The 21,254-nt window shown below is 67.8% G+C and overlaps 1 protein-coding gene across 7 annotated transcripts in view; it reads left to right on the forward strand.

The window, feature by feature from the left end:
* The window catches only part of ABLIM2 (actin binding LIM protein family member 2), a 112,687-nt gene that overhangs the window by 14,427 nt on the left and 77,006 nt on the right, over positions 1-21,254 (forward strand). For 4 of the 7 annotated variants that reach the window (XR_016228642.1, XR_016228645.1, XR_016228648.1 and 1 more), the window contains exons 1-2: positions 4,730-4,877; positions 17,450-17,593. Coding sequence is in view for 1 of the 7 variants with exons in the window: in XM_070068010.2 (XP_069924111.1) it covers positions 4,853-4,877; positions 17,450-17,593 (169 nt within the window). In the remaining 6 variants the exon portion in view is untranslated. Of the gene's footprint in view, positions 1-4,729; positions 4,878-17,449; positions 17,594-21,254 lie in introns of those variants that run through there. The other 3 variants (XR_016228646.1, XR_016228650.1, XR_016228653.1) reach the window with 1 other exon arrangement.

The raw sequence follows: 21,254 nt of genomic DNA on the forward strand, positions 1-21,254 counted from the left end.
CCTGGCTCGAGCCCCATCTGTGGTCCTTTGATGGCTCCTTGGCATGGCTGGCGGCAGCTTAGCAGATCCCAGAGCCTCCGTCTGGAGACCCTGCAGGGCTGGGATCGCGCCGTGCGTGCGGGCGCCGTCTCGCCTCTGTGCGTCCAGGGGCGTTCACAACAGGTGTCCCGAGCCGGGAGAAGCTCCGGAAGCATCGGTTCACATCCTTCTTTTGTTTTTAACGGCGTGGGAAAGTTGTGCAAACCTCTGGGCTCCCACGGGACGTCTCTCACCGTGTGTGGGCTGTGCGGGGTCACCTGCGGCTGGCGTCTGTCTCCGTGGAGCCGTGTGTTGGAGCAGTCACAGGGCACCAGCGCAGTCAGGAACTGGGAGAGGAAGAGGCTGGCTCCCAGGTGCCTGCCCGTGTCCAGGTGCCACCTGCTTCCCTGTCACACCCGCTCCGGAGGCGCTGCCATCGCAGACGGCTGAGGCTCGGAGGGGCAGGTGGCTGGGCTGAGGCGCGGGCGCCACGCCGTGCAGCCTGTGGGGCAGGGGCGGCAGCCAGGCAGGGCGAGGCTTTGTCCGCGATGGACGATGTGACCAGCGAGGGACTGTTGTTTTTTTAAAATTTTTATTTGAAAATGATTTAAGATTCATTAATTTATTTGGAAAGCAGACTTTGAAAGAGAGCGGGAGACAGAGAGGGATCCTCCATCCACTTCACTCCCCAGATGGCCACAATGGCCAGGCTGCACCAGGCTGCACCAGGAGCCAGGAGCTTCCTCCAGGTCTCCCACATGGGTAGCAGAGGCCCAAGCACTTGGGTCGTCTCTTGATGCTTTCCTGGGCCATTCGTAGGGAACTGGATTGGAAGTGGAGCAGGCGGGTCTTGAACCAGCACTCACAGGGGTGCTGGCATCACAGGCAGTGGCTTTACATGCTGGGCCACAGTGCAGGCCCCAAGGAACTGTGTCCCACCCTGAGATGCCGGGGGGCGTCTGGGTGGAGGCGTCCGGCACGTGGCTGCAGCTGGGTCTCAGGGGTCAGGACAGGCAGGGCTTCGCGTTGAGTGTCCTCCGCGGGGCCGGGTTGATGTCTCGGGTCCCTGCAGAGCTCAGCGTGTCGGACCCGTGGAAGTGCAGGGTCCCACTGAGGTGGGCCACGCAGCCCGTCGATGCCGCCCAGCGCCCAGCTCGCAAGCCCGTGAGCTTGGCTGTTTCACGACCGCCTTCGGCAGGGCAGCTGGAGGTGCCGGCTCAGCACCCCTAATGACAAAATGCAGAGTCCCTGACGCTCCCCAGTCGGACCCGTCCTGAGTGCCGACACCAAGCCACAAGGGGAGGTTCCGCACCGCGAAGCTGGGTTCACACACACGATTATTTAAAGTCCTGGTGAAGCTATCTTCAGGCTGCTGCATACGGTGTCTGAAACCCAGTGCTTTCCTGTTTAGACTTGGATACCACCCTCCAAGAGAGCTCGTGTGAATGCACAAATGGGGCAACTCCAGAGTCGGAAGTATCTCTGGCCCTGCTCTGTGGGTGAGGGGCACTGCACTGTGATCATGACCCCCCCCGCCTTGCAATGGCTGAAGCCGCAGTGCCCCAGGGAGCGGAGAGCTGTTAACGCGCAGAACAGGAGGTGTATGGGGTGGGGCGGGTGAGGGGTCCGCCTGGGCCCCCAGGTCTGAGCCCCTGGTGTCTCCTGTGCCTGGAGAGCCCCTTCCCAGCCACTCTGGCTGTAGCGCGGGGCCCAGCGCTTGCTTTCTCCAGCAAATGCCCCAGCCCCACTGAAACGCGCAGGGGGCACAGCTGGCTCCAGCAGAGGTGGCGGTGGAGGACGACACCGGGCAGGTGGCCAAGAGAGCACCGCGGGAGGCTGAGTGGGCTGGGGTCCCTGCAGGCACTTGGTTCTGTCCACCCCGAGGGGCCCAAGGATCCCCCTCCTTGCCCTTCCTGAACTCACTGTAGCTCCCCACCCCCACCTGCTCCGTGGGTCCCTGCTGCACCTGCCAGGTGAGATGCTGAGCGGGGTAGCAGGGAGGAGCACACAGCCCACCACCCGACCACCCGGTGGAGGTTTTGTTTCGGGAGAAGAAAAAAGAAAAACAATGTTACATGTTTACAGATTGTATCGGTGAGTGAAACAATGTTACATCCTACAGATAGTGTCATTGAGCTGTTTAATTTCTTGCAGAGTAGCTCACTGAGTGTGAAACAATGGTATATGCCCCACAGATTACTATGCAAATTGAAGAGTTTAGGCCAATCAGAGCTTAGCCCTGGGCTGGTGGTGAGGGGGGGCTGAGAATGGCAGGCAGAGGACCCTCCCCAGGCGCTGTCCCCCCTCAGCTCGCGACCAGGGCTGAGGAAAGCTCTTGGCTGGGTGCAGACCACACTGGGGACCTCAGGACGCTCCTGGGCCAACACCTCATGACTCCGCCCAGGAGGCTGGGAGCCACAGCAGGTCCTCCCGGAGACACTGGTCCCTCTGCCCCTCCAGGACCCAGGGGCAGGGGGCAGGTGAGGGCACACACCCCTCCCCCAAGGCCAGGTGCCACCTCTAAGCCTCAGCGAGGGGGAGGCGGCGCCAGCTCACAGGCTGCCGGAAAGCTGAAGTCACTGCACCCACGTGAGGGCTCAGGCTGTGCCCAGCACTGGCGCCCGCCCCGCCCTGCCCTGCCCTGGTGCTGACTCGGACCCCGGGGCCAGCCCCTGTCCACGCTGCCTTCCCCAGAATTTCACAGGAAATGCCCTCAGGTGCAGCCTGCTGCTTGCTGGCCTGGGCCAGCCTGGACCTCCCGAGAGGTTGTGCAGGGCCTTGGGTGCCCGCAGTGCCCGGGACCCAGGAGGCACGAACAGAGCCCTGGGGCCCTCCCTTGGAGCTGCTCTCTGCCTTGATTGCCTGCTGGGGGTGGGCCAGCGGCGGGCAGGGCCCCACTGTCTCGTCCAGTGTGCAGAGCCCAGCGAGTGCCTGGGGCTGCCTGTGCTCGCCCTGACAGCCGCCTGGCTCAGCCCCTCACCCATGCGTGCCAGGCCCCCTGGGGATGCGCATGGCTCTCCAGGGGTCTTGGAGCCTTGGGTGATGGCTCAGGCTGGCAGCCGTGTGCCGTCTGTCTAGTGGAGGGACACAAGGCTACTGCAGCTTCTGCCAGTCTCGATGCCACAGTCTCCAGCCCCCCACGGCTGCTGCTTTGCCAGGTGTCCACAGGGGATTCGTGCCTCTTGTGTGCATGCCGTGCACGCGTTGTTAGGGCCACGTCTCTCTCTGACTTGCACCGAATCCTTTGTGGCCACCCCACACCCCAGGGCACAGCCCACACTTTCCCACGGGCGTCCGTTTTCCTGGCCCCACTGGCCCAGAGGCTGTGCGTCCACTGTGGGTGTCAGCTGTGGCCACCCCTCCCCACATGCTCTGCCCTGTCCCCGCCAGCACCTCCCGGCTGCGAGCTGCCCCCCTCTGCCCAGTTCTCTCCCTGTGGGCCCTGTGGTGTCTCCCTGGGCTGGACACTGGTTGCCCACGGCACGTCCTGTGCTGCCCTGCCCCTCGTCGCCCGCTGGACTCCAGCCCCCAAGCCTGGGCCCTCTCTGGTTCTCCGGAGCTGGCTGCATCCCGGCTGCCTGCCGGTGCCTCCGTTTCCTTGCCAGGAAAGTGGAGATGCTGGCTGTGGCACAGTGTGCTGGGTTCTCCGAGTGCGCGGTGGGTGGCTGCTGTCACTGTCGGTCACTGTCACTGTCACTCTTTACCCAAGCAGGGCCTGGGGCAGTGGGGCATAGGCAGCCGCAGAATGAATGACCAGGGACCGGGGAGGCAGGGGCCTGATTTCTCACCTTGGCTGCATATCCTGTGCCCATTGTAGGTTCCATGGGCCCTGGGGAGCAAGGCCCCTTCTGCCCCTTGGGTTTCCTGTGGTGGGGGCCATTTCTCTGGCCCCTGCCCGGGGTGGGGGAGGGGTACAGGTTTTGGGCCAGCGTCCCCGAGGACAGTCAGACACGGCGGACAAGAGAAGGGTGCCTCCTGGCCACCTGCCCCGCCCCTTCCCTCTTGCATGGCATCTTGCCAGGTTTGGCCTGAGCTTCTGGACATGACCGGATCTGTGCAGGCCACATCTGGGATCAGCCAGGACAGCGCCTGTGGGTGCTCCCACTGCCGCCTGCTGGATCCAAGGCAGCGTTAACCCTGGCATGGCTGCCAGCCTGGGGGGCCGGGGGTGGGGAGCAGGGGACTCCCTGGGTGCCCCCATCAGCACATGGGGGCCGTGCTGTGTTAATTCACGTGTACCTGAGACCCCAGGGTGCAGCTTTGGCATCCTGCGTGCCACCCCGTAGGGGTGGGGGTGGGGTCACCGTGGAGTAGGGTGGGCCCTAGTGGCTGGCGTCCTTAAGAGTGACGGAACAGGACACCGAGACCCAGAGGTGGGCAGCCACAAGCTACAGGTGGCCAGCAGCCACGGGAGCAGGAAGCGCCTGCTTGCCGGAAGCTCGGGCCGACAGAATGACCGCGTGTCGTGCGAGGCCTCGGTGTGTGGGACTTTGTCGGGACAGCCCCGGACGCTGGTGCAGGCTGTGACTCCCGCCACGCGGGGAGGGTGGCGGCCGGGAAACGGTCCCTGTCCCCCCAACCCCCAACAGATGCCTTTCAGAGCCACTTTCCCGGATGCCCGGGAAGCAGGTGCATCTCCTGGGTGTGCCATGTGCTGGAGTCTATTTCGGTATGCCGGGAAGGCCGGGCCCTGCCCCGCCCCAGCCTGGGACTGGCACCAGCCACGTGACCTCGGCCATGTCCTGAAGCTCCCCCACTTGTGCAGCTGCAGCCCCGTGGAGCTGGGCTCGGCCCCAGAGGGGGAGCAGACGACCTTCGGGGGAGGCTTTGACCCATGGGGACGCCTGCGGGAGGGACAGGTAAAGCCCACAGCCCCTTGTGGCCCAGGCGGAAGCTGACTTCTCCAGCTGAGGGTCTGGCATGGAGGGGGCAGCCTAACTTGGCGCTGTGGTGAGAACCAGCACTTGGCGCCAGCTGTTTGCAGCTTCAGGAACTGGACTGCTCTGTGGGGTGAGGGGTGTGGCCCCACCAGACCCATGGGGAAGGGGGGATCTGCGTCAGCACCACTGGGGCAGGGGCGGTGACCTCTGAGCTGGGCTGGGCCGGGAGCAAGGCTGAGGCCGCCTCTGTCGCCGCTGCCTTCCCCTGTCCGTGGCTCGCCCTGGGGGTCGTGGGGACACGGCTGGTGGCGGTTGCAGTGGGGTGTGGGAAGTGGCAGGGGCGTGGCAGCCAGGCTCCCGTGGAGAGCCACCCAGCCCCAGTGTCAGTCGTGCCCCAAGAACCCCATCACAGAGCCGGGCAGGAGCCTCTTGTGGACTGGAGCCCAACCTGGTGACTGCTAGGGGGCCGGTGGGATGAAGTGGGGGAGCCAGGAGCAGGGGGCAGGGGAGAGAAGGGGGCTCAGAGGAAGGAAGGGGAGGGGGACCCCGGGCTGAGTGGCACAGTGTGGCCTCATGGCAGGGTCCTCGCCTGCAATGCCCCCCACCCCGTGCAGGGGAGCAGGTTCAGTGCTCCGCAGGACACTGGACAATGGGACTGCAGCCTCCCCCGTCCTCAGGGAGAGGGGCCCCATCCTCTGCTCCCCATTCTGTGCCCTGGGGAGCTCTGGGGGAAGTTGTGGGAGGGGGCAGTGCTGGGCTGGGCCGTGGCCTTGGCAGTGGCCCTGAAGCCAGTCCAGGGGGGCTTCAGACGCTGGCTGCGGCCTCAGCTGCCCCGTGCTGCCTTGCTGGGGGCTGGGAGGACCCCGTGCATAGGTGGGGGTGGCCGCGTGTGGGGAGCGAACAGCAGGTGCCGCCATTTGCTCTCAAGACGTGAGTAGCTATGGCAGCCCGAGGCTGGCCGGATGAGCGTGGAGCCCTCTCTCCTGGCCTCCGAGCGTGAGTTGGCTTGGGGTCAGGTAGCGTCCTGGGCGCCGTTGGGACGCTGGAATGTTCTAAGGATGCCCGGGGCCTTGCCCCGCCCATAGCCCCTGGATCCTCTGACTCAGCGTCTCGTGTGTGCGGGGGGCAGGGGATTGGCTCCTTTGGAAACTGCCTCTGCGAATCGCAGGAAAGCGGAAACAGAGGGAACAGCAAGCCCGGGTTCCGTCTTGGTGAGCGTGGATCGGGCGGCGGCTTCTGAGGGAGACCCCGAGAGCACGGGCTGTGCCAGCCACAGGAGTCCACGCGTCGGATTTCGCGGAAGCTAAGATCTCGTGCTGCCCAGGGCGCGATGGGTTAGCTCGGGGCGTTGAAGGCAGCCAAGTGGACGAAGACCCAGGCAGACGTCGCCTCCAGGAGGGAGCACGCGCCTGCGCAGGGGGCAGAGGCAGACCCCAGCGCTGAGCCCCTCCGAGCGCCGCCACCCCCGCCTCGGCTGAGCGGGGTTCCTGCGGGATGCGCGCTGTAAAAGTGCTGTGCGTGGGTCTTTTACACCCAAATAAACTCAGGTTTTTCAGTCTGTTTCCCCGTCGACCTCGGGAGGTGCCCTCGTAGCTAAAGCCTGTGTGTTGGGGGCAGGGTGGAGCCGTGGGGCAGCTCCTCCAATATAAGCCCCGAGCGGCCACGTGACCCGGCCACCCCCTGCGAGGTGTAGACCCTGAGGGCGTGAGCCCCTGCACAGGGGCGTTCCCAGCTGCTGTACCTATGACAGCCACAGCTGGGGGTGCATAACAGGAAGGGGGGTACCCTGGCAACGCTGGCTCAGCCGTGGAGAGCGGTGCGTGGACGCCGGGACCGTGGGGCTCGGAGCTCCCGATGCCCACGTGTGGCTGCACCCACGGAAGGGTCCAGTACAGGCAGCCTGCCCGGGGGGGGGCGGGGGGGCGCGGAGCCGCTGCGCTGGGTGTGGGTTTATTTGCGGGCTGATGAGTTTTCTAAAACCGGGTGCTGGGACCAGCACGCGGCTCCGGATGTCCTGAAGGCCCCTGAGCTGGCCGTGGAGGCAGGGGAGCGTGGGGTGGGTGAGTCACGGCTCAGGTCACTCACGTGTGTGACAACGTGCGTGTCCGCCCGTGTGCAGAGCTGTGTGGGCAGGGTGGGGCTGGGGCTGCGTGGGTGTGGTGAGCAGGGGTGATTCGGGGGACTCGCCCGGTGCGATGGTGCCGAGGTGCTGGGGGGGGCGCTGGCAGACCTGTGCTGTTCGGGTTTCCACACGGGTGGGCTTCCGGGTGTAATCCAGGCAACAGGGACCCCGGTGTGGGACTCAGGCTGTGTGGCCGGGTGTGGGTGAAGCCCTGCCCGTGATCAGCGGCCCCAGGCCGGGAGCTGGGCCCTGTTCGCACCAGGGCTTCCCGGGAGGGTGGTTGTGCCCTGTGTATGTCAACCTGCAGGGCAGGGCAGGGCAGGGCAGGGCCCCACGGCCCCCAGCTCGGCGTCCCTGGGCTCCAGGCCAGCCATCCGCACGCCCAGTTTTAATTAGCGGCTCAGGAACTGCCTCCCCTGCCCCCGTGGGTTAGCAGCAGAGCCCGGGAGTGGCGGGGGAGGGGACGCCGTCCCTTGCAGGGCCTCTCGTGCTGGGTGCTGGCCAACACAGCGGCTGTGCCCACACCGTGCCCGCCCAGGGCGAGGCGTGTGAGAGCTGTGGGTGTCGCCGCGTCCCCCAGAAGAAGCCCAGGCTGCCTCTGACCAGGCCCGCGTGCACGTGCTCAAGGCACAGACTCCCAGCATCGCCTGCGTCCCAGCCGTGGCCAGCACCCGGTCAGTGACTGCCCAGGGACCCCTCCCTGCTGGGTGCCCCTGGGAGGGGCGGGCTTGGTTCAGAGAGCGTGCGTGACTTCCTCCGGGGCACAGGTGTGGGGGAGCACAGTGCCCAATGCTGCAGCCCCCAGCCCTGGCACACAGCGACGCTGGGTGCGTTCTCGAACCCAGATGGCGTGGGACCGGGAAGTAGAGGGGCCGGCCCTGGGGCGCGTGGACGGGAGGAGCCAGGGTGTCTGCACTGGTCAGGTCAGGGGGCACTGGTCATCTCTGCCTGTGTCCAGGCGGTGCCCCTCCCCCCGAGGACCTGGCCACACACTCTCCCCTGCCCTGGCAGGGGTGGGGGAGGGCCGCCCCATCTGGCCGCTGGCAGCTGCCTCCGTGCGCGGGTGGGGTCAGCACAGACGCCACTGTGCCCAGAGCTTCCGGATGGCACCACGAGAGCCTCAGATGCCCTGAGCCCGGAAGGGCCATCTGGCTGTGAAATGATACCCGTGGGGTGGGGGTGGGGTGGGGGTGGGGTGGGGGAGGGGGAGGGGGTGGCACCGGAGCTGCTCCTGCCCCTCCCTGCCAGCCCCTGCCTCTGGGAGGAGACCCCGCCACGCTGCCAGTGCACAAGCTGGGAGCTGGGTGGAGCCTCTGGCCGCTCGGAGACAGGATCGAGGCCCGAAGAGTGCGCCAGGAGGCCCTGCCGGCTGCTGGCCAAGGCCAGGCTCCTGCTGCAACCGGGGAGGGCGTGGGAGCACGGCCGCCCGAGGCCCCAGTCCCAGGTCGAGCTGGGGCAAGGCTGGTCCCTCCCGGGCCACCAGAAGGCCCTGTGCTGCGGGTGCGACCGCCGCCACCTCCTCCCCGCACTGACCTGGCCGCAGGCTTGGGCGCATTTTGGGCGCTGGAGTTTGGGGCTCAGGCCACGATCTGGGGTATTTTGTTCGTTTGGAATTTATAATGTTTATTTAAAGGGCAGGGAGATGGAGATCTTCCGCCCAAGTGCCCACGGCCGGGCCAGGCCGAAGCCAGCTGCACCTGGGGCTCCTGCGTGGGCAGCAGGGACCCACGGATGTGCGCATCAGGGGGATGCTGGGACCGTGCCCTGGGCGTCGGCACTCAGGGGCCCAGCTGGGCCTATGCGCTCACCCAGGGGAACCCCGTTCCCTGACTCCCGGCCTCGCTCAGGGTTTCAGCTCGGAGAGCCTCCAGGACCTCTGGGAGCCGGCCCCAAAGGGAGCTGCGTGCGTCTGGCCGTGTCGCGCTCGGCGACTGAAGCTGTGCAGGCCTCCGGGAGCTTGCGTGGCGTCCCTGGTCCCACGCGGCCGGGAGTCCTGGGTCCGTCTTTCGGTCTCAGCTTCCTCTCCTGCCCCTGCACACCCGGCACCCCGAGGGACCTCAACTCAGCAGTGTGACAGGAGCTGCCGGCACCCCTCCCCCACACAGAGTGTGCCTGCCCCATGCGAGCTTTTTTTTTTTTTTTTCTAAAGATTTACTTATTTATTTGAAAGAGTTAGAGAGAGAGAGAGAGCAAGATCTTCCATCCGCTGGTTCACTCCCCAGATGGCCACAACAGCCGGGGCTGGGCCAAGCAGGAGCCAGGAGCCAGGAGCTTCTTCCAGGTCTCCCATGCAGGTGCAGGGGCCCGAGCACTTGGGCCATCTTCTACTGCTTTCCCAGGCCATAGCAGGGAGCTGGATGGGAAGTGGAGCAGCCGGGACTCGAACCTGAGCACATAGAGGATGCTGGCATCGCAGGCAGCGGCTTAACCCGCTGTGCCGCAGCGCTGGCCCCCCGATGCTGGTCTTTAAGGAGCTGGCAGTGGGGTCTCCAGCGTGGAGGCCTCAGAGTACCGGCCTGAGAGGGCCGGGGACTCATTCAAGGCCACAGAGAGTGGTCACGGGTGACCACGGCCGTTCCCGCCCCCACCCAGCTCTCGCACCTGCTCACGGGCTGTTTCCTCACAGGGCTGCTGCGGCCCCGCGGGGGCTCAGTGCACACAGGGGACGAGGCCCCACCCCTGAGCGCAGTGCCGGCGGAGGAGGCACGGACGCGGGCCGAGGAGCGCAGTCAGGCTTCCGCAGGTGCAGCTGGGCCGGCCGAGCTCTCCTGAGAGAGGGCGCCTGGAGCCAGGGCTGCTGGGAGCGCGCTGGGGCAGAGATGGGGGTCTTGGAGCAGGGGGAGAGCAGTCGGGGGCCCCGGCCCGGAGCCCTCGGGGGGGGGCCGAGCGTTGTCTATTGGCCACGGGGAGCCACGGAAGGCTGTGGAGGCGGGGAGGGAGTGGCAGGAGCAGGGTCTTGAGGCCACTCCCTGCCCCCGTGCCGGCCCGGAGAGCTCGTCCTGAGGACGCCAGCGTCTGAGCGGCCGACCCTTCCGTGTGCACCTCGGGCTCTGGGGGACGCTCGCTCCCCACAGGTCACGGTGGGAGCCGACACCAGAGGCCCATTCAGGCAAGAGACGCTGGGAGGGCCCGGGCTGGCTCTGGGCTGCCCAGCGAGGCAGGGGCGCCATGGGCGGCTCCTGTCCCAGGGCGGGCACTGACGTCTCCCAGCCCATCCGCCTCTCCAGGGGGACCAGGACTCCGAGGACCGGGGGCTGTTTCTCGGGCTCTGGCCCTGTGCCTGGCTCAGTGTTGGCACCCGGCCTGCCCTGTCCCCTCTGCGCGTCACCACCCTGGGCTTGGGGACCCGCGACCTCCCTGTGCAGATGGCGAGGTGTGGGGCCTCTTGCTGGGAGCTGGCAGGGCTGGGCTGCCCGTCCCTGTGCCGACGGGCTCCCCCAGGCTCCCCCACCCCCACTACTTGCTGCGAGGGCCACAGCTCCCTGCAGGGTGTGAGTGCTTCTCCCCTCCGCCTCGTGCGAGCTTTGCCGTGTGCCCCCGCGGCTGGAGGGCTCGCGTGCAGCTCAGCTCCGGGTCTCTGGGCCAGCAACTCACTGCGTGGGCAGGAACCGCAGAGATGCCCACGTGGGACGCGGCTGGGGCATCCTGGCTGCGTTCAGAGCCGGCTGGGCCAGTTCCTGGAATGGTGCCCGGCGGGCCATGAGCTCATCCGGGGCTGTTGGGCCAGGCCTGCAGGGCAAGGCGGGCTCGGCACGGGCGGTGGGGGGTCCCCTCGAGCGGAGCTGGGGTCCCGTTCTCCGTCTGCTAATCCCGGTGGCTCCCATAGGCCTTACCAATCCAGATGCTGCTGACGGGACTTTGGGGACCAAGTTCCCGACACATGAAATCTGGGGGCACACAGGATCCTTGGTGGTCCCCCCCCTGAGCACCCGGATGTTGGAGGGTGCTGGGGGTTGCAGAGAGCTGCAGAGGGGGTCCCTGGGCGGGGGCTGAGGGCCAGGGCAGGAGGCCTGGGCGGGGGCTGAGGGCCAGGGCAGGAGGCCTGGGCGGGGGCTGAGGGCGCAGGGGAACCATCTTGGGGCGCTCCCCCACCTGCACACAGGTGCTCAGGCCCTGGTCCAGCTGAGAGCGGGGGAGGGGGGCCAGGGGCAGCGGTGTTTCAGGGGTGCCCCCGAGACGCTCACACGACGCTGACAGAGGGCGGCGCCTGCCTGCGATCTCGCCTGGGGGAGCCTGGGAACGGCCATCGCAGTCCGCGCCCTTGACCCTGAGCCGCCTGGGGACAGGGACAAGTCTGCATCACCGTTGGGGCCCCAGCCAGCCCAGAGCTTGGCAGGGGACAGGTACCCAGCGCGTCCTCACCGTGGGGGGCAGTCACAGCCCCGCGGGGCCCCGTGCTGGGCCCAGGCTGTGCCAGCCCCGGAGGGAGTGAGCGGCCGCCTCGGCCCGCAGTTATAATTAGCAGTCGGTGCTAAAGTGGGTTAGGGAAGAAGCGCTCCTGAGTGGCCTGGCTGACTTTCCGACAGGTGACCCTCAGGGCAGTAGGCGGGGCCAGGGTCCTGATCTATCAATGTCCTGGGCTGGGGGTGACCGTGGGAGAGGAGTGTGTGGCCTGGAGGGCAGCCGGGATGTGGGTGCGAGTCCTGAGCTCTTGGACCTCCTGCCGGGTAGTCCTGTGTGTGCACTCGGGGGTGGGGCCTGGGACGGAGCCAGGGTCGGCTCCCGTGTCCCCCAGTGCCGGCCCCGGTGAGGCGCACTGCTCAGACCTGGTCCCTGGTGCTAGCGGGCCTGTGGGCAGACAGCAGCCGCCCAGCTGAGCACTGTGGGGGGTGTTTGCTCCTGTCCTGAGTGTGCCTGTCCACCCTCGGAGCCTCCGCCTTGTGTCTCCTGGAAGCCCTCCCTGACTGCACAGCGGTTTCTCTCCTCACTGCTCCCGCCCCAGCCCTGCGCCTCCCTCTGCAGTCCCGTGCTCCTTGTCATGGTTAGAAGGATCTGAGCGAGAGAGAGAGAGAGAGAGAGAGCGAGTGCCTGCCTCCTGTCACAAGGGGGAGGCTGGCTGGCACCTTGTCTCCCCCGCCCCCGAGAGCACCTCTGCTTGTTGACTGAGTTGCAGAACGGCAGGGGGACTGGGACCCCACCGAGCCCCTCCCCCAGCCCTGCGACCGCCTCCCGGCCTCAGTGCCCTCATCTGTGAAATGGGCATGGCGGCTGTCACAGCCGGGGGTGGCGCAGGTGCAGTGGGAGAGCGTCAGGGCTGTGTCCACTGCGGCCTCGCCAGGGCCTGGGCCGGTTCAGGACATGGTGCAGGGCCTGCCTCCACCACTGCGGGTGAGTGGTGTCCAGCGGCTCCAAGCACCACGCAGGGTCAGGGCAGAGGCCCCGCCCGGAGCCGGGGCTGTGGGTGGGGGCAGGGGTGGGCCTGCTGCCATCCCTGTGCGGCTCAGGCTCGCGTGTGGGTAGCCCTGCCAGCTCCGGTCCTGGCTCCTCCAGCCTGGCGGGCGTGGCAGGGCTGGCCCCGCCCCGCGGTGGGCTGCAGGTTCTCTTGGCTTCTCCAGAGGCTCCGGCGCTGGGGTCTCGTGGCCCGGATTTGACCGTCACGGCTGCCACACCCCGAGCCCGCCAGCGGGGGGAGGGGTGCCTGTCCTGCGGGCCTCACCTTCGGGGACTCGGGAGTCTTGGGGCTGTGGTGGCACCAGGCAGGCCCCACGGCAGTGCCTGGGTGAGCTTCGGCCTTCATTCTTGGGGCCTTTGGCTCACGGGACCCCCACGTACGCCTGCCCGCCGTGGACGCTGCTACCAGTGGGCACGGCTGTGGTCCCTGGCACGGCTGACGTGAGGTTTGCCCTGGGTGCCGTGGGTGCCGAGGGCAGGTCCCACGTCACGGCTCCGGAGCCCCTCCGTGCCCACTCGGTGCTGTGGGTGCCGAGGGCAGGTCCCACATCACAGCCCTGGAACCCTTCCGTGCCCACTCGGTGCCGTGGGTGCCGAGGGCAGGTCCCACGTCACAGCCCCGGAGCCCCTCCGTGCCCACTCGGTGCTGTGGGTGCCGAGGGCAGGTCCCACGTCACAGCCCTGGAGCCCCTCCGTGTGCTGCCTGTCCGTCCCTCCTGTGGGCGCTGGCATCTCTCCCTCCCGCGTCCCTGGGGGTGCTATTCCCGGGGCATCCCGGAGCTGGAGCGCACGGCCCGTGCCCGTGAAGGCTGCCTCACCACCCTCAGCCACGCGTGTGCGTCCGTGGCTCCTCCTGTCTTCCTGCGCTTGGTGCGTGTTTCTTTTTCACGTGGGCCGTTCCCGTGTCTGAGCGTCCTCCTGTCTGTCCACCGCCCATCCGCCCAAGGCCTCCCTGGTTAGAAGGCAGCGGGGCTGCCCTGCCTGTGGAGACCACGTGTGCAGGGGCTGCCACAGAGCCTGTCGCCTGGGGAAATCCCAGAGGACTTCCCAGAGGCAGTGTCACAGGAGACGACTCTGAAGGGAAGGCTTGGAGAAGACAGGAGGGGCTGTCCATGGAGATGAATGGGCTGGGGGGTCCTGGCCGGCGTGGTCAGGGGATGGACACTGGCTCAGACGCACGGCCGCCGAGTCCCTGCGGACTGATGGGCGGTACGCGGTCACTTCCGCTGGCCCACTGCTCCTGGGCTCTTCCAGCTGCGACGCCGGCCCTTCTGGAATCTGACCGTGACCGGGGGCTGTGCCCCCCGCCCTGCAAGTGCAGGTCCAGCTGCATGGGCGAAGGCACCAGCACAGACTCCACGGGCCGGGCAGTCCCCGGGGGTTCCTGGCCAGCAGGGCCTTGCACTGGGAGCAGCAGCTCCCACCTCTGACGTCAGGAATTACTCGGAATCACCACGGACAGGATAGGAGGACCCGGACCCTGCCCCAGAGGCTCAGGCGGGAGGCTCAGGTGCGTCCCCCAGGCCCCGCGCCCCACAGGTGCAGCCAGTGTAGGGGGCAGGGCTGTGCATCGCTGGCCGCCTTTCTCTTCCCCGGCCTCGGTTTCTCTGCCCTCGGCTACCTGCCCTGGGAGGGCTGGCCACGCCTCCCTCCCTCATGGGCCGTGGGGCACGGGTGTGAGTGAGGAGACCTGGGTGTCCCTCGGAGCCGCCCGGTGCCCGTGAGGTGGAGGGACGCTGGCTGGAGGGGTCGTGCTTCGTCCCACGCGCTCCTGGCTGCCTGCTGTGCACAGGGAGCCCCCTGCCCAGAAGACCCCCACCCAGGGAGGCGCCTGGGCCTTGGTGGCCTTGTTCGGGATGAGTTGCTATAAGGAACGGCGGCTTTCAGCCGCAGTGGGGCCCTCCCATACCGCCTTGACCTTGGAGACCAGCTTGATCCCAGCGCTTCTGTCTTTGGGGCTGGGCTGAGCTCCGTCCTTGCCGTGGGGAGCCCCCTGCCCTCCCACAGGCTCCTGGGGAACACCTCGGCTTCCTGCCAGAGAGGTGCGGCTGGACCGGTCAGCCTGGCCAGAACAACCCCTCCCTGCAGGGGGGGCCGCGTGCAGGAAATGGTGGGTGGTCCTCCCCTCCCCCACCCCGCCATGGGGGACTCGGAGCGCCCGCTGTGTGTGGACGCCCACGGGCCCGGGGGGTCACGGGCAGGGCGATGCCTTCGCTGCCGGCCGCTCCTGCTGCTCTGGTCCTCACTGCTGCAGGCATGGGCAAGGGATGCCTCTCGGGGGCCAGGGGCCCACAGCTCAAACCCACACCCCATCCTCCCCCAAGAGGGCCTGGGCCCTCGCGGTGCAGCTCTGCTTCTCGCCATAAGGGGGCAGCACCACTGCTGGCGGCCAGGGTTGCTGCCAGGCCCTGGGGGTGGGGGTAGGATGGCTTCCTGTCCTCCAAGCAAATCCAGGTCCTACATACCGACCTGGGGGCCGGTGGTGCCAGGCTGTCCACCTGGAGTGACAGCGGCCACTGTTGAGCTCACGATGCTGGCCGGCTGGCTGCGAGGCCAATGGTCTTGCCAGGGCCAGGGGACGTGAGAGGAGAGTGGGTGGGTGGCTAGCTGGACAGTGGACAGAGGGAGGGACGGAGGGCGGGCGGGGGTCACGGTTGTGGCAGGTGGAGCCGCGGCCGTGTCCTGGGCCTGCGATGTTTCTGTCGGCCTGGTCGGAGCTGTGGCCTGGGAGCGCGAGGCGTGCCTGTGTGACCCTCAGGGCCGAGTGCGCGGTTCCTTGTCTCCAGCCCGAGGGGCGCACAGTGCCTGGAAGAGCCCCATCCACGGCCGTGCCCTGCGGTGACACCTCCCGCGTCCCCCTGCAGAGCCCCAGCTGCCCGGGCCACGCACAGCCACGAGCAGGCACTGTCCCGGGTCTCCAGCCACGGTGGCGGCCCTGGCTCTGCCCCGGGGGTCTTGGGTTCAGGCCCCGAGAGCCTCGCCTCTGCCCCTCCCTCCAGCTGTGTCAAGTGATAGATGGGGTGGCCCTGCCATGGGACGGCCTGCAGCCTCCCGGGGCCTCGGCCTTCACAGGGGCTTGGGCGGCTCCATCAGCACTCGCGTGTCACAGCCACGCGAATCCCGGGCTCGAGTCTGCAGGTGTCGGGCCCTCCGAGGAGGTGTGGCAGGTGCGTCCCCAGTGCCACCTGTGGTTGAGCTGTGGCGAGTGACAGTGCACTTGTGCCCCGCCCCCTTCTGTGCTCGGGCCCTTGTGCTGGGCATCTGCCTCTGGGGTGACCCTCGCATGGGGACCGGGGGTGGAGCCCTCACACTCTAAGGACCGAGCCCGGGTGCCGCGGGTTCTGTGTGGTGCCCTGGAGGCCCCCCGCGGGGCCCTGTTGCCCAAGGTGGTGAGCAGCCCACTGGCTGTCACCTCCCCGCCCCTTCCTGCCACCTGGAATCCTGCAGATGAGCCACGTGCACCCACAGCCTTGCCTCAGGCTCCGGCCCAGGACGGGGAGCCGGCACCGGAAGACACGGGACCTCGGCAAAGCCCACGCCGTCACTTGAGTGCGGCAGCGGCTCCTGGTGGAGGGGCTTGCGGAGGGGAGCGCCGGGCCCCGCGGAAGCAGGAAGGCGGTGCTGTCGGCAGGGGGAGCCGGGTTGCGGGGGCCGCCTTTGCCGTCTCCGGGTGATTCTGAGTTGGAAGTGGGAGCCACGGTCAGGGCCTTGGTTCCCGGCCAGGGGCTGCGGGCTGCGGGCTGTGGTCCGGCCCCGTCTATGCGCGCCATGTCCCGCTGCGGCCATTCCTGAGCAGCTGGGGTGTGGGGCCCACGAGAGGGAAGCTGGGAGGAGGCGGCTGCAGCCCTCGGTCTGGGGGTGGCCTGCAGAGTGGGGGCACGGGATGCCTGGGCCTGCCGGTGCCCCCGCCAGCTTGGGGGGCGGGGCCTGCAGAGGCACCCCCAGGAAAGGCCGGGCCAGTGCCCTGCGGCTGCTGCTCCGGTGACATCCACAAGTGGACCGGGCTGCTTCTTCGTCTGCACCTGGAGCCGCCCGCGCTCCCCCGTGGCCACGCCCTGCCCCCGCCACCCCGCCCCGGGCGAGTCTCCCTCTGGCCTCAGCGGAGGCGCTGGAGGTCAGAACGTGCGGCCTGGGGGCCACCAGCTGCCGGAGCCTCCCGCGAGCGCCTGTGCCGGCCCCGAGCTCCAGTGCCCGTGGCTCCTCTGTGGCCCCACTCTCGCCAGCTGGGACTCTGGGGGTCACCAAGCACGCGGACTTTCCTGGGGAGGCCTCTGCAGGCCCCGCTGCAGCCCCCAGAGCCCCTGTGGCTCCTGCTTCCTGCCCAGACCCCTCTGTGGCCAGGACGGCCCCTGCCGCTCCGGTCCCTGTTGTCCCTGCTGGGGTGGGGGGTCTCAGCCCTGGGCTGCCCAGCTCACCGGGGGCCTGGCCCTCGAGACCCTGGGAGGAGCTGGGTGGGGTCAAGGGCTTGGTCGGCCTCCCCACGCCAGGTGTGCCACACGGGGGCCGACTGCGCCTGGGACGTGGCTGTGAAAATGGGAGCCCCACCTTGGGCTCACAGGTGGTGGCCGCCTGCCACGTGTCCTGAGTCCTGTTGGTCCCCAGGCAAAGGGAGAGCCGAGTCTGACCCCTGGTGTCTGGGATTTGCAGGGGTGGTGGGGGCGGGTCTCAAGCTGCCCTGTGCCGGGTGCCTCTGCCCTCTGACATGGCCCTAGGTTGCCCTGTTCCTCCATCCTCTGACATGGCCCTGAGTTGCCATTTCTGGCACCTCTGCCTCTGCCCTCTGACACGGCCCTGGATTGCCTTGTGCTTCTGCCATCTGACAGGACCCTGGGTTGCCCTGTGCCTCCGCCCTCTGACATGGCCCCGGGTTGCCCTGTACCTCCATCCTCTGACAGGGCCCTGAGTTGCCCTGTGCCTCCGCCCTCTGACACAGCCCCGGGTTGCCCTGTGCCTCCGCCCTCTGACACGGCCCCGGGTTGCCCTGTGCCCAGTCGCGTGTCTGCCTCTGCCCTCTGACCTGGCCCCTTCTCTCTCGCAGTGTCCCAGCCCCCGGCTGCGCACAGCGCCCCGGAGAAGCCGGCCAGCACGGCGATCCTGTGCAACACGTGTGGGAATGTGTGCAGGGGTGAGGTGCTGCGGGTACAGAACAGGTACTTCCACATCAAGTGCTTCGTCTGCAAGGGTGAGTGCCCGCCGGAGGAGGGAAGGGGGGAGGGAGGGAGACCCAGCCGCCCCTCCAGCAGCGTCCCCTGGCCAGGCTGGGGCGGAGGGGAGGGAGGGGCAGGGGCCAGGCCTCTCGCGGGGCCCTCCAGGCTGGGCCCTGTGTGGAGAATCCTGCCCTGTGGCGGAGCAAAGCGAGCACCCGGCCCGCAGCCAGAGGCCCCCGCGCGAGCCCAGCGGTGGGCACCCGGGGCCTCCCGGGCCCCCGACACGGGCCCCTGCCCGCCCTCCAGAGCGGCACAGGGACGCTGCCGTGGGTTCTGGTGAACATGTCCACCTTGGCCCTGGCAGCCACAGCAGAGAGAGGACAGGAGGGAAGCCGGAGCAGGCCTGAGCCCGCCCCCGTGCGAGGACACGGGCAGGGGCAGGGGCATGGGCGCCCAGGTCCCACCCCGGGCGCTGTGCACAAGCATTGGCGGCCCTCGGGGACCTCCCTGAGGGTCCCTGGATCCCCGGCGTCACCAGGGTCCCCCCCGCTCCGGCCTGGCTCAGCCCTGTGATGTCCTCTGCAGGCCCCGTCTTCCCGGGCGTCCCTGGCCGGTGGCACAGGCGGCCAGAGGTTCAAGTCCCAGTGAGGACACGGGCAGGCCCAGGTCTCAGGGTGGCCCACAGCGGCCTCACCCTGCTGCCCATGCCCCCTGCAGAGTTTGTCCTCTGTGCTGGGGGAGTGGCCGGCCCAGGCCAGCCTTGTCCTGTCCCCGTGGGGGCCAGGGAGACCCTTGCTGGGCGGGGAAGGGCCCTGCCCCCACAGTGGCCCCGCCCTGCGTCTGGGCCGTTCCCCGACCCACAGGAGCCGGGGGGGGGAGCATGGCTTCCTTAGCAGGATGTTCCCTAAGCGTAGTGCACAGCCGAGTGGGACGGGCACGGGGCCTGGGCCACGTGGGCTCAGGGGGTGGGGCCGCTCCCCCGCTTCCCCGGCCCCTCCAGCAGGCGTGGGAGCTAGCGTGGCCCTGGCCACTAGCGGCGGGGTGTGTGGTGACAGCCCAGACAGTGGCTGCCCAGCTCGGGACACTCAGGCCGTCAGCGGCGGCTGCCCCAGGTGCACTGGTGACGGAAGCAGCAGTGGCAGGTGTCTGGGTCAGCAGTGACGTCATCACACACACACGGTCAGCAGTGATGTCATCACACACAGTCAGCAGTGACGTCATCACACACACAGTCAGCAGTGACGTCATCACACACACACGGTCAGCAGTGATGTCATCACACACAGTCAGCAGTGACGTCATCACACACACAGGGTCAGCAGTGATGTCATCACACACAGCAGTGATGTCATCACACACAGTCAGCAGTGATGTCATCACACACACGGTCAGCAGTGATGTCATCACACACACACACAGCAGTGATGTCATCACACACAGTCAGCAGTGATGTCATCACACACAGCAGTGATGTCATCACACACACAGTCAGCAGTGATGTCATCACACACAGTCAGCAGTGACGTCATCACACACAAGGTCAGCAGTGATGTCATCACACACACACAGTCAGCAGTGATGTCATCACACACACGGTCAGCAGTGATGTCATCACACACACACACAGCAGTGATGTCATCACACACAGTCAGCAGTGATGTACGAGGACCCAGCGTGGTGAATTCTCCGAGGTGATGTCGTCCGAGGACCCGGGAATCGCGGAGTCAGGCTGAGCAGGCTGAGCCCGTGGTGCCTCCGGCTGAGCCGGGCTGGCTGCGGAGGAGGGCGTGGCCCCAGGGCCCTGCTGAGAGCCTTGGCGGTGATGCTCGGGCAGCTCCGGGGGGCCCGGCTGCCCTGCGTTCCTGTGGCTCCTGGGCGTCCCTGTGGCAGGCGAGGGGAAGTCACGGGCAGGGGCAGGAGGAGGGTGGCCAGGTCGAGCAGAGGGGCCGTCTGGTCTGGGGCTGGGGCTGTTGGAAGCCCAGCTGGCTCGGAGTGCCGGCACGCAGTGTGTCCACGCGTGGCGCGCAGTGGGTCCTTTCCCACGCTCAGCGCTGTTGCCGCTTCTGGAAGCAGCTCAAGGTCTGTGCTGATGTCAGCCGTGGTCAGTAGTGGCCTCACTCGTGACACCCTGGACACACGGCGCTGGTGTCCTGTGCTGCGGTCAGCGGCAGAGCCGAGCAGGTGCAGGATGTGGGGCAGTGCCAAGGGGACAGGCGGGGGTGGCGCGCGTGTCCGGGAGGGGCTGTGTGTGTGTGCGTAGCCTGGTGACGGCCGCAGCTGCCTGGGGGCCGGGGTTGGCGCAGGACAGGACGTTCCTGGCCATCCACGGGGCCTGGCCAGGCCTCCCAGAACCAAGGCCCATGTCCCAAGGGTGGCCTCACCCCTGCCCAGGGCACACACACTCTGCACAGCCCCGCCCCCAGGCACTGGAGTGGCACGTCCCACGGGGAGCGCTGTGGACAGCCATAGTTAGGGAGCCGTCTCGGGACGGGGGGACAGAGGCAGCGGCCGGCTGTCCTCAGAGCCGCCCCAGGGAGAGCTCACAGGTGCCTCTGGAGTTCTCTGGCTTTATGGTTCTTAAAATTTATTTATTTCTATTTGAAAGGCAGAGAGACAGATGGACGGAGCTTCCAGTGCTCATTCACTGCCCAGAGGCCTGTAGCAGCTGGGGCGAGGCCAGGAGCTCCATCCGGGTCTCCCAGGCAGGTGGCGGGGGCCCGAGCACTCGGGTCAGCGTCCAATGCCTCCTGGCCTTTATCAGTGGGAAGCCGGACGGGAGGTGGAGCCGGGACCTAAGCCCAGGCCTGATACGGGGTGCGGGTGTCCCAGGCAGGGTCTGCACAGCTGTGCCAGATGCTGGCCCCGTGGCCTTGTGGCTTCTGTTGGTTGGCAGCCCTGCCCCAGCTCCCCAGGGAGCAGCAGAGGGTGGGAGAGGGCCCTGGGTGTCACCTGCTGGGTTCTCCCGGCCCCGTGCCCACCGGGAGCGCCAGGACCTGCACGGGCCGCCCCGCCCCAGCAAGCCCTCCCTCCCCGAGCCCGGTCGGTGCTGCTCTTCGGTTCACTGGTTCGCTCCCCACGTGGGCAGGGCCACCTTGGAGCTCCATCGGGACTCAAGCCCTTGGGCCGTGCCCTGCTGCCTCCAGGGCGCACGTTAGCAGGGAGCCGGACTTGGGAGCGGGGTTGGGGTGGGACCCAGGCTCTCCAGGATGGGGTGCGAGAGCCCCAAGGTGTGCCGTAACCGCTGCGCACGCACCTGGCCGTCTGGCTGTGCTCTGGTACCCCCACCCGCTCGCTCCGTGCCCCTGCCCCGCTCCTCCCCTCACGAGGTCGCATTAATGCTGCAGCCGGAACACGCAGGTTCGGGAGGGTTAGGTGGCTCGCCCCAAGTCGCACAGCCGGCTAAGCGCCGAGGCCACGACCTCGTGTGACCTGGAGAGAGCAGGTGTCGTCTGGGCCGAGGAACCCGGGCTTCCTGGCTCAACCCTGCTCACTGGGCCACCCCTCCGGTCTCCCGGAGAGCGCTTCCCGGGTGGCCGGCCCTTCCCCTTCTCCCTGAGTGGACGCGTGCACGTAGCGGACTTCTAGAGCTCCTGGCGACTGGGACCGTCCACTTTAGCGGGCGGAGGCCGGTGACCCCAGCATTCTCAGGACAGCTCTGGGAGAGCGGGAGGGAATTTGGCTGGGGGTGAGGCACAG

Source organism: Oryctolagus cuniculus, chromosome 2, assembly GCF_051225735.1.
Source record: "Oryctolagus cuniculus isolate XC-2025 breed Fujian yellow rabbit chromosome 2, ASM5122573v1, whole genome shotgun sequence".
Taxonomy (NCBI): Eukaryota; Metazoa; Chordata; class Mammalia; order Lagomorpha; family Leporidae; genus Oryctolagus; species Oryctolagus cuniculus.